Source organism: Hydra vulgaris, chromosome 12 (assembly GCF_038396675.1).
Source record: "Hydra vulgaris chromosome 12, alternate assembly HydraT2T_AEP".
NCBI classification, from domain to species: domain Eukaryota; kingdom Metazoa; phylum Cnidaria; class Hydrozoa; order Anthoathecata; family Hydridae; genus Hydra; species Hydra vulgaris.
This window is the reverse complement of record NC_088931.1, coordinates 1,099,840-1,115,000: the sequence shown is the minus strand read 5'-3', so window position 1 is coordinate 1,115,000 and position 15,161 is coordinate 1,099,840. Positions and strand designations below refer to the sequence as shown.

The 15,161-nt window shown below is 26.7% G+C and overlaps 1 protein-coding gene across 1 annotated transcript in view; it reads left to right on the top strand.

The window, feature by feature from the left end:
* Positions 1-15,161, top strand: part of LOC101236936 (phospholipid-transporting ATPase IB) — a 93,860-nt gene that overhangs the window by 78,319 nt on the left and 380 nt on the right. The window contains exons 30-39 of the mRNA XM_065811173.1: positions 1,635-1,745; positions 1,902-2,099; positions 12,138-12,216; positions 12,357-12,418; positions 12,516-12,572; positions 12,646-12,753; positions 13,339-13,427; positions 13,550-13,610; positions 13,736-13,847; positions 15,092-15,135. Coding sequence (XP_065667245.1) covers positions 1,635-1,745; positions 1,902-2,099; positions 12,138-12,216; positions 12,357-12,418; positions 12,516-12,572; positions 12,646-12,753; positions 13,339-13,427; positions 13,550-13,610; positions 13,736-13,847; positions 15,092-15,135 — 921 coding nt within the window. The remainder of the gene's footprint in view (positions 1-1,634; positions 1,746-1,901; positions 2,100-12,137; positions 12,217-12,356; positions 12,419-12,515; positions 12,573-12,645; positions 12,754-13,338; positions 13,428-13,549; positions 13,611-13,735; positions 13,848-15,091; positions 15,136-15,161) is intronic.

Genomic DNA, 15,161 nt, shown 5'->3' with positions numbered 1-15,161 from the left:
TAGCATACAGGTTTGTTATTAAAAAATTATTTTTAACATGACATACAGGTTATGTAAAACCGGGTTACTTGGGATGGTGGTGTTAATTGGGACAATATGAGTAATTTTAGTTTGTTAGGTTGGCCTCACATCCCATATTTCACAGCTAATTCATGCTTGAGCTTTTACAAACATTGTTTTGAAATAGCAGAGTTGGATGAAAGTTTATTAGCAGTATTTTTCTTTAGCTTTTACTTGGGGCATATTTAATGTAAATCCAAAATTATGTTTATTCCCTATAATACGTTTATTTTATCATTTTTCATCCTATTCCATTCTTTGCATAAGGTTAGGTGTTATAGACCTACTATTAATAACATAATAGGTACTTTCATTTGTTTTAGCTTTATTCCAAAAAAGAAAGTTCATATCAAAAGTTGTTCATATGCCAGTATATGAACAACTTTTGATATGAAATTCATATCAAAAGTTGTTCATATGGCCCAAGAGGCTATGCAGAAATCCCCCATGGGCCTTGAGCTTTTTATCTTATGAAGGCCTTTTGAAAAAACAAATATTTCATTATCTTTAAATGATCAGCAAACTTTATTCTATCACAAATTTTTTTAATTATCTGATTTAAAGTGTTGAATTTTGAGCATTAGTATTTTGCATAATGAAATGCAAGCATTATCTAACGTCATCCAAGACTTTCTAGATTTACAAGTTATAAGGTAAATTTTTATTTTAAATAAAACTTGGTATATATCAATTATAATATCAATTAAATATTTAAAATTCCTGGATTGTGTATTGTTCAGTTACTTAACATTATCTCCAAAATGATCCATTAATTTTTCTACATTCTTTTAATCATTTGAGCTTTCTCTGGAAACTATCATTACATTTTTAAGCAATAATATCAATGCTGATAAATACTGATAAATAATGATCTTTTTATAAGGCAATGTAACGTTGCTTATTTTACTTTAATCTAAATGTCGTTATAAAACAACCGTTTACATATTTATGGGCCTTCAAATCAAGCTTATATGGTAAAAAACCTGCAAAAATAGACCTTTTTAGAAAAATCCTGCATAGGCTTTTTGGAGCCAGCATGCTGTCATATGCTGGTTACACTGATAAATTTAAAGTTCATTTAAGCATGAATGTAATCAATCAAAAAGCTATGAATTCCATTACATTCCAATTCAAATATTTGATCAACTTTAATTTCCATTAAAATGTATTAATTAATTAATTTTTTTTTTCAATAAACTTGAACAAAGCCATTGTCCCAAGTAACACCTTGTAGTGGGGTTACTTGGGACAAGTATTTTTGTTTTTGTTTTAATTATAAATAATCTAAATCACAAGAATGGAAACTCAGTGGTTATGTACACAAAAAGACCCATGTTTTGACTTTTTTTTCTTCAAAGTAATAACTTTTTCACTTAGTCCTACATTTGTTCAAAGTTGAAAATTGTCCCAAGTATCCCCGTTTTAAAGTATGTTATTAAAAAATTTTTTTTAACAATGAAATTTTTTTTAACAAATATATATATATATATATATATATATATATATATATATATATATATATATATATATATATATATATATGTACTATTATACTAAACTATGTTTACTTTTAGTTTCGCTTTTTGAACAAACTGTTGCTTGTACATGGTGCATTTAGCTACTCTCGGCTCACCAAACTTATTTTATATTCATTTTACAAAAATATTTGTTTATATGTTATAGAGGTAAAAAATGTTTTCTTATGTTAAATTTGCTTTACCAAACTTTACAAAAATGTTTTTATGTGCATTAGATGTTTTTATGTGCATTAAATGTTTTTAAATTGAGAATAATATTATCAAAATAGAACATTTTTTTACAAACAGATTTTTCTCACTTAGTTATGGTTTGCTTTTTCTAATGGATTTTCTGGACAAATTCTTTTTGATAAGTGGTGTATCGGATTATATAATGTCATATTTACAGCTCTACCTCCATTAGCTTTTGGATTGTTTGATCAAAGTTGCTCTTCAAAAGCAAGATTAAATTGTCCGAGACTTTATAAAAGTTCACAGAATTCAGATCTATTCAATGTAAAGGTAAATAAATGGAACTGAAGCATTTGTTTAATATCTGTTACTCTATTTTTAAAAATTAAAAATTTTTTTTTTTTTTTTTTTTTTTTTGAAGAAAATGATATAACAATTTTTTTAACTTTTTTAAAGTTATCTCACAATACGTGTGCTGATTTTATGTTATAAAACTAAAAGTTATAATTAAAAAAAAGATTCACCACATACAAAACAGAGACATACAACAAAGAGCATAGCTAAATAATTGAACACAACAGAGAACATAACTAAATAAATGAACAATCAGCAGACACTACAGAGAACATAAATGAACAAATGAAAAATGCAAAAATAGTTAAAGCTTTTTTAATTTATACTACTTTTTTTTAATTTAAGAAATTTTTTTTTTCGATTACATTCTTTTTTCTTTTATGTTCTTTTTTTTTGCTTTAAATTTTATTTCTTGATGAAAAGTTTGTTGTTACAACACACAATCAAACTTTGAACTTTAATTCAATTAATTTAATTAAAGTTCAAAACTTTATATATGTTTTGTATGTATGGAATTTCCTACAAATGGTGGATTATAATGGATTCTGCTTATAGATGCAGAGTAAATATAAAAGATCTAGGTAGTACACACGAACTCTGAATGTATAAAATCAGATATTAAATCCAATGGAAAACAAAGATTTAAAAGAAAAAAGTGCGGGACAATGTTCCGTATCAGCAAGAGAAACATTAAATATACCAAACAAACAAGCCAACATTATAATATCTAATAATAATAATAAAAAATTATAATATCTAATAATAATAATAATAAAAAATTATAATATCTAATAATAATAATAAAAAATTATAATATCTAATAATAATAAAAAATTATAATATCTAATAATAATAATGAACATTTATCGAGGTTATAATATCTAACTATTAGGTATATTATCTGGGATGAAAAAATGTAAAAATGACACTCAAATGGATTTGAACCTCGTGCAAACAGAATACCAACTTAATGCCTTATCCGATCAAACATGTGATGTAGTGAATAACAAAATTAGTTATATCATAATGACATGTATGAAATTATTTTTAAAAAATATTGCGTATGAAAGTAGAAAACTATACACACAATCAAATAAATAAATATTTAGAGCAAACATAATAAAAAAGTACAAGATATATTCAAACACAGATATGCACATACACACACAAATATATACACACACACATACACACATATATGGCCTTGTTAAGAAGCGTTACGAAGCTCGCATTTTGCTTGCGAAAAGGCGATTTGCCTACGCGTTCAGCAGTTTAGCGCTACGCAAAAACTTATATCTTGTTTTATTTGTTATTATTTAAATTATCTTTTGATTGTCGTGACGTTTTGACGTGACGTTTATTCAGAAGAAATAAAGTCGTAAGTAAAAGCATTTAACCGCAATTGTTTTTTTTGCGGTTTTTTTTTTGTTGCGGTTTTTTGTTGAAGAAACAGCTTGTTTCATAATTTTTTTTGTTGTTGTTAAAAATTAGTTGGAAAAAATTAAGTGTTTTAAGTTTTATCTTAAGGAATTAAATATATAAATTCCTTTTAAATATAAAATTTATTTTTAGTCATAATAGTTTAAAAAATGCACGATTTATTTTGATGTAAATATTTTATTAATTAGATATTTTGTTTATTGTTAATTCAATAACGTAATGTTTTAATGACGTTCGTTTAATTTATGAAAATAAATTATGATCACGAATATGTTATCTGATAAACATATATATATATATATATAACTGATAAACAATAACAAAAAACTCTTTCTTGTTTAAAAACATTAATAAAATGAGTTCACAAATTGAATAAGAAAAAATTTATTAACAGTTAATAAAATAACCAAAAACCAACTGTAAAATGATAAGAAAATAAACAAACATTATTTTACGTTTCATGAAAAAAAAAAAATTTTCAAAATAAAATTTAGTTCATATTTGAAAAAAATAATAAAAATGATTTTTTAAATAAGAACTTAAATTTTATTTGTAACTTTTGTTATAGTGAGAAAAAAACAAACTGTTTGTATGATTTTTAACGCGTTAATAAAATAACTTTAATTACAATGCGGTACTTGAAAAGACGCGAGTGACGCAATATAACTTCTAACGATGCAAAATATATTTGCTGAGTTGAGTTACTTAGAACTCCGTAATGCGTTTTTGCTACACACACACACACACACAAAGAGCAATGAGTAGAAAGGTTATTTAAAATATATAGCTGTATAATTGGATGATTGGTCTTTCTTATATAACTTCTTACTTTCTTTGTTTACATCAAACACTATTAATAATCGAAGTTAAGTTATAAAAATAAGAATTTCTTTGATTTTTTGTTACTAAAATTGCTTTTCTAAAAAAGAAAAATAATGTTTTAGATTAAAAAAAAATCATTAAACTGTAAACAGCATCACAAAATGGCAGTAATATATTCAATTATATAAATAACTTGTTGTCCTGTTATGCCCAACAAATTTAATTTAAACAAGAAATTAATACTATTAAAAAGTTCAATTCCAAATATTTTTTTAAAACCAGATTCTAAAAGAGGATAAAAAATACTGTCTGAAAAATATAAACTTTACATAAATAAAGCAAATTCGCGATACTTCAAGTTAAATTTTTAGTTGTTGTATTGCTTAAGAAGTTACGCAAGTTTTGTTTTTTGCAAACTTACTGATGCATTTTGGTACTTTTGCAGTAGTGGTGTAGTGGTAGAGCGCTCGCTTCATAAGCGAGAGGTTCCAAGTTCGATTCCCGCCACATCCCTGGTAGTACAGTACTCAACTTGTTTCTCCACGCAGTGGCCTTGTTCGTCAAGGTTCGTGTTTCAGAGCTATAGAGTTGGGTGAGGGTTATAACCAGGGTTGGCAAAAATCCAGGTTTTTGAGCAAGAACCCAACCCAACTGGGTTTTTGGGTGGGTTATTTGGCTTTTGGTTACTAAAGTTTATTATAAATCTTTAGTAACAAAGTGTGAAAGTTATTTAAAAGCTATTTTTCATTTTTTAAAGTTTTTTAAAGTTGTCTTATACAAAAGCTTATTAACAATCAGATTTTTTTCTAATATAAAGCTATTTTTAAATTAAGTTACCTTTCTAGTTAAATTTAAAATATAAGTAGATTATAGGTTTTCATTTGACATTAACATGTCAAAGTATCAATCAGAGGGAAGAAATTAGGCTAGTGGGTGGAATGAAGTGACCATATTAAGTGATCAACTAAATTGAGTAATATGTAATTATTGCAAAGAAAGCATAATTAAAAAAGTATTTAGCGATATATCAGTTTTAGAGTCAAGGCCATCTTCATCTGCAGCACCAAACATGTCGGCAAATAATAATCAAGATTGTTTTAAGCTTTATTAGTTATTCTTCTTATTCGTCAATTTCATTAATTTTATTCGTCAATTGTTCATTCAACTGCAATGATAATGCAATGGCAAGCATCCATTTCTAAATTTGTTACTACAACAACAAGTAATCAAAAGAATGAACTGGATTTGCAAATTGCAAGTTTTTTTTTTAATTAATATACCATTTAACATAGTAGAAAATCTTGACTTGACTACCAAGCTGCTTAAAATATTTAGACCTGAGTGCGAGCCCCCAAATAGAAAACAGATATCTTCAGAACTCTTAGTAAAGGTAAATGAAGAAGTGATCAATATAATGAAAGATGATCTTGATGATGATTGTGATGTTACTCTAATCCAAGATGATTGGAGTACAGTAATGGTTTCATAATTGCTCATAGTATCCAAGACGATACAAAGATGATATTTTGAAGAAATTTTTAAAAAGCAATGGTTTCATATCATTTTCTGGCCAATATAACGGATCCAAAATATAACTAAAAATAATAAAGGTAACTGTAAAATTGTAAGAAAAATTAAAAACTTGCATCTGATCAATTTAAAATAATCACAGATAAAAATTTTCTTTTAAATTTACAGCCCTTATAACTTTACTTATTTACTTAGAGAAAACATTGGATAGAAGTCAAGAAGAAGTAGCCAAGGAATGGTTGAATGAAGTCTATCCTGAATTTATGCCAGGCTACTTTACATTTAAACTAAAAAAAGATTTGTTGCCCAACATATTTATTCAAGGATAGTGTAAAAAGCACAAAATCAGGAAATTGGTGGAGAATTATAGAAATAATGGAAAGTTTTTCAAATTGCCTGCAAGTTTTGCAAGATTATAACGACAGTTGCACATTTGTCCAACTAGTCCATTAAAAGATTTTTCTCATCCTTTAGTATTATTTGGACCAAAATTAGGAATCTTCTAGGAAGAGGAAAAGCAACAATTTTTGTACGAATTTACATACATTAAGGTGAGAGATGCACAATTGCTGATGACTAAAATGTTAAATAACTTTGTTTTGAACCTTTAAGTTTGAATATTGCTGCTCCAAATAAAATAAATTCTCATTTATGATTCACTAAACTTCTTATTTTTAGAACAATTTTTGAGCAGCATTAAATCTTGAGTGTGAATGGAAATTAATTTATGAATATAATAATTATAAATAAAAAATTTAAGACCAAAAACCCATTAAGTTTAGTTTTTGGTGTGTTTTTGGGTGGGTTTTTGGGTTTGGGTTTTTGGGTGCCAACCCTGGTTATATTTATAAGTAGCCTTCTTATCTGTAGTGGCCTTCTTGGCCTTGGGGAGGTGGAAAAAAAAAAAAAAAAAAACTTTTGATGCATTTTGGTAATTCTAAAATTAAATTTTTTTTACAATAATAAAGCACGATAATTTAAAAAGATTTATCAAAAAAAAATATTTTAGCTGAAATACAAGGCTTCAGGCATAACTGTCCCATTATGCCCCACTGTCCCAATATGTCCCGCTCTACCCTAAGTAGTAAACTTTATCTCTCTTTTGGATGGTTTTTGCATGAACAAAAAAAAAATCAATAATATGTGGTCCAAAATTTTATCTATACTTTGGATGGTTATTGCATATGAAAAAATTTAGTGGTTGTTAAAGTGATGGTGTATGTAATATTTTTGAAAAAAAATAAGAATGAAAAAATCATAACAATAATGAATTTATATGTTAACAAAAATTTAATGTGAGTTAAATAGTCTGAAAAGTACTCCTGCAAAAATATCATATTCCTCCTCTGAAAAGTACTCCTGCAAAAATATCATATATAGTGTAAATATATAGATCAAACAGTATCAGCATCACAAAAGAATTTTTTTAAAATATTTAAAATCAAAAATCTAGATAAAAAAAGAATTTAAAGTTATAATTAATCAATTATTATGCAATAAGTTAAACAAATGCTTTGGCAACAGAATCTGGCTTCGAGCATGCTTTCTAGCAAATAATAAATGACAACTATCTTTATCAATGTAAACTCGCCAACATTTCAAAAATCTCTTGACATTCCAAAATATTCTAGATTTAACATTTACAACACATACAGCAAGTAGCATTTATTTTCTTTAGTCAGAAGTGTGAGTTTTCAGTAGTACTTAGTATGATTGATAGTAAATCTTTTAGAAAATATATTGAGAGGGTCATTTGGTAATGTCTTTTGATTTTACTTTTCAAAATTAAACAACAAAAGTATATATTTCTATATATAAATGCTGATCTTAAACAAACTTTCTTAAAATGTGTAAATAAATAAATTAGTAGAAAATCACATATAAAATTTTTATATATGTGTGTGTGTGTGTATATGTATATATATATATATATATATATATATATATATATATATATATATGTATATATATATATATGTATATATATATATGTATATATATATATGTATATATATATATGTATATATATATATGTATGTGTATATATATATATAATATATATATATATATATATATATATATATATATATATATATATATATATATATGTAAGCAAATACATGCATATATGCATACATAAATACTTACATTCAGTAGCATGCTAAAGTAACCAGACAAGGGCATAACAGATTTTTTTTTTTTTTTTTTTGTTATTCACCTCCTCAAGGCCGAGAAGGCCACTACAGATGAGGAGGCTACTTAATAGTGGTTATAATCCTCTCTCAACTCTATAACTCCGAAACACGAACCTTGACAAATAAAGCCGCTGCGCGGAGAAACAAGTTGAGCGCGGTACTACCAGGGACGTGGTGGGGATCGAACTCGAAACCTCTTGCTTATAAAGCAAGCGCTTTACCACTACACCACTACCGCATACGACAACTTTTGAATAAAAAGTCCAATTTTTTTTAATTTATACTGGAATGTCAAAAAATTGAATACAAATATAAAAATATATATTTTACTAAATCTATGCAATCTAATCTAAAAAGTTCATTTTATTGAGATATGCATGTGCAAAGTATCTAGGCAGAAAAATATACTTAAAGGAAATTTTTTTTATACTTTTTTAATTAAAAATTTGTGATTTAAAGTAAATTGCTTTAATACTTTGTCGGGAAACCCTTTAGCATTGATTACTGTTTGACACCCTTAGCATTGATTACTGTTTGACACCCTTAGCATTGATTACTGCTTGACACCCTTAGCATTGATTACTGCTTGACAAGGCATTGAGTCCACCAGCTTCATAATTCACATTAATGTCCAATTTTTTCTTGTTCTTGTTTCAGAATTTTAAATAAATCATGTTTAATTGTTGATTTTTGACCTGAAATTTGTTGATCAAGGTGTTCCCATCCATGTTCAATATGATGGTGAGGACTTTGTGAAGGCTACTCCATTAATCAAATTTGTTTGGTCTTGAAAAAGTCGTTTACAAGGGTTGAAGTGTTTTGGATCATTGTCTTGCTGAAATATCCATCTTCGATGCATTTTGTCTTTAGCATACCAACTTTAATGATATCTTGATATATATTTTTATCCATTATGCCATTAATCAAATGAATAGAACCGATATAATCTCTATTGAAGCAACCCCTGACCATAACATTTCCACCTCCGTGCTTTACTGTTGGTAGCTGATATTTAAGATCGTTTCTATCGCCTTTTAGCCAACAAACATATCTAATGCCATCAGATAGTAAGCGACCGGGGTTGATATTTGACCAGGGCCGGGGCTGGGTTTGATAAAACATAGCCGGGGCCGGGTTTGTGACCGGGGCTTCATTACTATTGATATTCCTTATAAATATATTATTGTTATTTAAAATTTATGATATATTTTATATAAAGGTATATATATCATCTCATCGTCTTCATCATCACCATCATCATCATCATCTCTACATCATCATCTCTACATCATCATCATCATCATCATCATACTCACCATCATCATCATCATCAAAAATATTTTAAGGTTTTTAAATCGTCATCAGTTAAATGTGGGACACGCAACCGAGTCTGCTAAAATTGAGCTTCAAAAGTATTCAAAAATGAAGCGAATATTTCAGAAGATCCATTAATAGATATTTCAGAAGATCCACTTTTATATTGGAATCTCGTGATAAGCGAGTTGCCAATGCTAGCAAACTTGGCAAAAGTATATATATGTTCACCCTCAAGCTCAACAAGTGAGAGGGAGTTCAAAGTTTCAAAGTTAATACAAAAAGATTGCATTAGACTTACAACACAGAATGTTGAAACACTTCTTTTTTTTAAATACAATTTAAGGGCTCTTTCTTATTCAACATATTTATGTGATGCCCCTGAAGACTTTACACCACCTAATTCAAAATACTATGATGTCTGGGACACAGAATCATCAGAATCAGAGGAAGAAACCTAATTTATTATAATATGTCTTATTTCTTATTTGTCATTGTAAATATTTATGAACATTATATTATATTTGTATATATTATTTTTGTGACTTTTTTTTATATTTTTTTAAACTTTCTTAACAAATTTTAACTTGAACAAAATAAAAAAAAACAGCAACAACAACAACAACAAAAATCCAGCCCCGGCTAGTAACCCCTGCAAATTGTGTTTGTTTAGCCAGGGCCGTGGCCGGGTTTGCAAAAACCTCTGTTTTTAGCCGGGGCCGAGGCCTCGGTCACTTACTACCATCAGATCCAAATAACATAAACTTAAATTCATCACTAAAAAGTACTTTTGACAATTGTTCTTTTACCCAATTTAAATGTTCATAAGCAAATCTCAAGTGTGAATCTGTTATTTCAGCATTTAATAAGACAGAATTTTTGCGTGGATCTTTTTTCACGGCACAAGTACAATTTTTATCTTCTTTTTTAGATGTTTTTAGAGGCCTTCCTGACTTCCAGAGAGATTCTGTTATTTCTTTCCTTACATGTTTTATATATATCCGCAACTGTTGATTTCCCTATATCAAACTGATCCGCTATGGTTTTTGTAGTTTTGCCTTGTTCAATTGCACTCAATACCGGTTCTTTAACAGCTAAACTTGTTTTAAAAATTTATACAAAACAACCTTTTTTTTTTAATTAAAAATACTTTGTTTTATTTATTGCTTTTAAAAATTATATAAAAGCCTACAAAAGTATTGTAATTTTATTACTTTAGTTCTGCCTGGATACTTTGGCCACATATTTCAATAAAATGAACTTTTATGATTAGATTGCTTAGATTTAGTAAAAATTCATATGCTTTTAGATTTATAATCAATTTTTTTGACATTCCAGTAAAAATTTGAAAGAAATTGCACTTTTCATTCAAAAGTCTCCAGTTATGCGCTTGTCAGGTTACTTTTGCACACTACTGCACATACACACATACACACATACATACATACATACATACATACATACATACATACATACATACATACATATATAAATACATTACACACAAACATGTATGTATATGTGTGTATGTATATATGTGTGTATGTATGTATGTATGTATGTATGTATGTATGTATGTATGTATGTATGTATGTATGTATGTGTGTATGTATGTATCTGTGTGCAAATGATTGAAAGTTGAATGCATAAGTATAAATATGATTGTGAAAGGGATTTTTGAATAATTTCTTAACTTGAAATGAAATATTCAAGTATTATCAAGTGCAAGAAAAGCTAATTGCATGTTAGATAAAAAAAAAAAAAAATTTGTTGATGAACTTCTAAAATCTTTTTTTATCTGATCAATTTCTTTTTGAAATCGTTGCACTTGTTTGGTTTTATCAAAAAAGAGATATAACAATCCTAGAAATGCTGTACAACTAAATGAATATTGTTAATAAGTTATTTTTGCTATGAAGATTGGCTCATCATTAATTTTTTTATTTTTATAGTTCATATCATGTCTTTATCGCTTGGCAACAACAAAGCGATGAAGACATGACATGAACTATATAATTTTTTTAAATAATGCAAAAAAAAGTTGGTCTTTACACATAATAATCTTTGTAATTACTTATAGTACTTGTGTTTAAAATACATATTTTGAGTTTAATACATAGAAGAATTAACTTACTATAGAAATTGTTGTTTACTAAACTGAGCTTCAAGTTATTAGAATGCATAGGCAGAAAGTGTAATTAATTCTTATTCAGTCAATTCTTTTAATGTAAGACTAGTTTGGCGGAAGTCAAACCGCCATCAAGCTCAACTTTTATAATGTCAGAAACAAGCTCATTGGTGCAAAATCGCAGTTGTGTTATTATGATTTTTAGTGTACAAGTGCAATATTGCAGTAAAATACTTAACTTAGTTTTTTCCTTTTTTCTTTTTTGTTTTTATTATTATTATTATTTCAACTTTTTTCTTATTTCTTTATAGTTATTTTTTTTTACTTTTCGTAAAGTTTTCTCTCTTTATTTATCTATAGTTTTTTCCATTTACTTTTTTTTCTTCTAACCAAAGTCTAAAAAAATGTTTAAAAAATTAGTCAAATCGTTATAATAAAATTGATTTTGCTTTGTTTTTATTTCCATTTTATGACTTTTACGTATAATGAAATTCATAAATTTTACTGTATTATAAGCATTTTTAAGATTTTTAAAATAGAAATTTATCTTGCATCTTAAGATTATATAATAAAATTTTTTAAAAGGTTTTTTGGATTTGGATATTTACTGCTATATATCATTCTATATTGCTATTTTACCTCCCGAAACTTGTGTTTTCTAAAGGTAATTGATATTCTATATTATTTTTTTATCTCTTAAAATTTTTTTTTAATGCGTTGATAAATTTTCAAAAAAAAAGCTCATTATTAAATTTTTACACAAATAAAATGGTTTTGATATTATTCGATGATGCTATTAATTAGATGTTGCTTTTGGTGATGGGTTAGTAGTTGGACAGTGGTTTGTTGGTAACGTAGTTTATACTGTAAGTGAAGTTTATGAATTATATTCAACCAGAAAAGTTAATATAATAATAAAAAATTAAAATAGGATTTTTTTATTTTAATTTTTATTTCTTATAGTGCGTTGTTATAACTGTTTGCTTGAAAGCAGCTTTAGAGTTAGATTCATGGACCATAGTAAGTAAACAGTTCATCAAATACCAAAACTCTTAAAAAGTAAAATAAATCAATTGAATTTTTTTAAATTTAGTATTCTCATTTGTCCATATGGGGAAGTATTGTTAGCTGGTTTGTGTTTTTGCTAATTTATTGCTCCCCGTTTGTTGGATTGTTAATTGCTCCAAATATGATCGGACAGGTTCGTAATTTTAATAAAACCTAATTAATACTATAATTAATAATAAAAACTAATTAATAATAAAAACTAATAAAAAATAATTAATAATAAAAACTATTGTTTCTAATTAATGGATGTACTATTGATAACATTGTAATAATTGTAACCATTGACAACCAGCCTTTAACTCTTATACCTATTTTTATCTTGATACATCAAGGTAAAACCTTGATACTTTTTACCTTGTTTACTTTGATACTTTGATGTTTACCTTGATACTTTTTATCTGGTTTACCTTAATTAGACTTTAATTTTAAGTTCAGAATTTTCCCTATTAATATAGTTTCTAAATATTTAACTTTTTCGCACTTTATTAACTCTACCTAGCTCCAAGTAAACCTAGAAAATCAATTTGAATAACATCACTTCAACCAAACCAATCAATTTTAATTTCATTTTAATTTTAACTCATGACCTTACTTGATGTATTTTAATTCAGTTTTCTTTAAAATAAAATTCAGTTTTCTTTAAAGTAAAACTATTTATTACAATGTTGTTGTTAATTTTTTATTTTAAAAAAATAGATGCACTATTTTACCTATTTAGGATAGAATGTTATACACGTGTGCTTTATTCTGGTTTACACTGTTGATTATTCCTCCAACAACTTTATGGGTTGATTTTTTATTTCACTTGTAAGTGATCTTAATGTTAGAAAATTATTTTTGAAATAAAGTTTGTTTTTATTATATTTATATAATATATACAACACACCTAACACACAGATAGACAGATATGCACTTTTTTGTATAAATAGGTTTCAACGATCATTTAAAAAAAACACCAGACAACTCGCTCAAGAACTTGAAATAAAAGGGGTGAGAAAACTTCTATATGTTTTTATATCGTTTAATCATTACTTTCTAGTTTGTGTTATGTTAACCGTTAGATAGTAATTTATATGTTATGACCTTTGAAGTTTGACTACAATTGTTTTAAACAGATTGATCCCGCCGAATGGGAATTAGATGAGAGAGGTGTCCCGAAGCAAAAAATCCTTATAAGTAACAACATGGAAATGAAATTTTCGCCTTCTTCTATTGCAAGATCAGATCGTAAGTTATTTTTGTTGTTGCATTATTCTCAAGTGAATTTTTGTGAATTACAAGTAAAAAGATCAAAACAAATTCGGTCAAAAGAATTCTATAAAAAATATTCGAAGCACTCAATATTCGATGTAAATTATCAAGTGGTGTCAAGGTTTTCTTAGAAATAGAATGCAGCGAGGAGTATTAGGAGAAAGCGTATCTGAATGGAAAAATGCTTAACTAGACTTAACCCAAGGATTTTGTACCTGATCCACTACTATTTCTTATATTCATTAATAATTTATGAGTTAGTTTTATTAACGTTGAAAAGCTCTTTGCTGGCGATGCAAAAAATATTTTGATAATATATAAGAAAATATTAAACTTTAAAAACAAAAAAAGAAAATATGAAATTTTAAAACAGCAAATAAAATATTAAACTTTAAAAACAATAGAACTGAAGCAAGTAGTCAAATAAATGATAAATCAAATTTAATGAAAAAAAGTAAAGTTTTAATTTTGGAAAAATTATCAAAAACATGATTGCTAACGATTTGTCGATGATTTTACGTTGGAAAAAAAAAACACAATCAAAAAATAATCTTAATATTAACAAATTATTTAAACTTGGAACCACCTATTAAAAACGCGATAAAGCAAATAAACAACTTGGAATGAGTTCTTTTTTAAGTATTGAAATAAAACGTTAGGAAAATTTTTTTATAAAACAATACGGCCTCATCTTGAATAAAATCTTTTTAATAAAGTTCAAGTCGATAAAATCAAAAGAATTCAGCATTAAGGTAGCTATGGTTAAGATATACAAAAAATAAAATGAATTTCTCCCTATTAATCATTATTGCAAGAAGGTTAAACATGAGAATAAGCAGAGAGATTTTAAATAAAAATGCTCAAAGTATGAAACAATCAGACAACTTCTTCACAATATCAACTTGCCATGAGATGAAATTCAGTTTCAATTCATTCTAAAACAAGACTTGATATTTAGTTATAAGAGATAAAATGTGATTTCAGTCTCAACTCAGTGAGTTACATTGTGTTACAATAAAATTTGAATAGTTTTTAAATCTTATATCGTATAAACAGATATTGTAAAAATATACCGTATCATATTATAAATGAATTTTATATGAAATGTGAAATATAGAGTTCCGTAACCAGAAACTTCTTTTTGTAATTTTGTCATGTTTCAAAGTAAGACGTCATTCTGAAGAATTGAAATTTTGAAAAACTTTTTGTTATTATTATAGATGGTTTCGCATTTTCTCAGGAAGAACATGGTTTAGTTGCACAAGTAAGTTTTTTATACTTTAGGAAAAT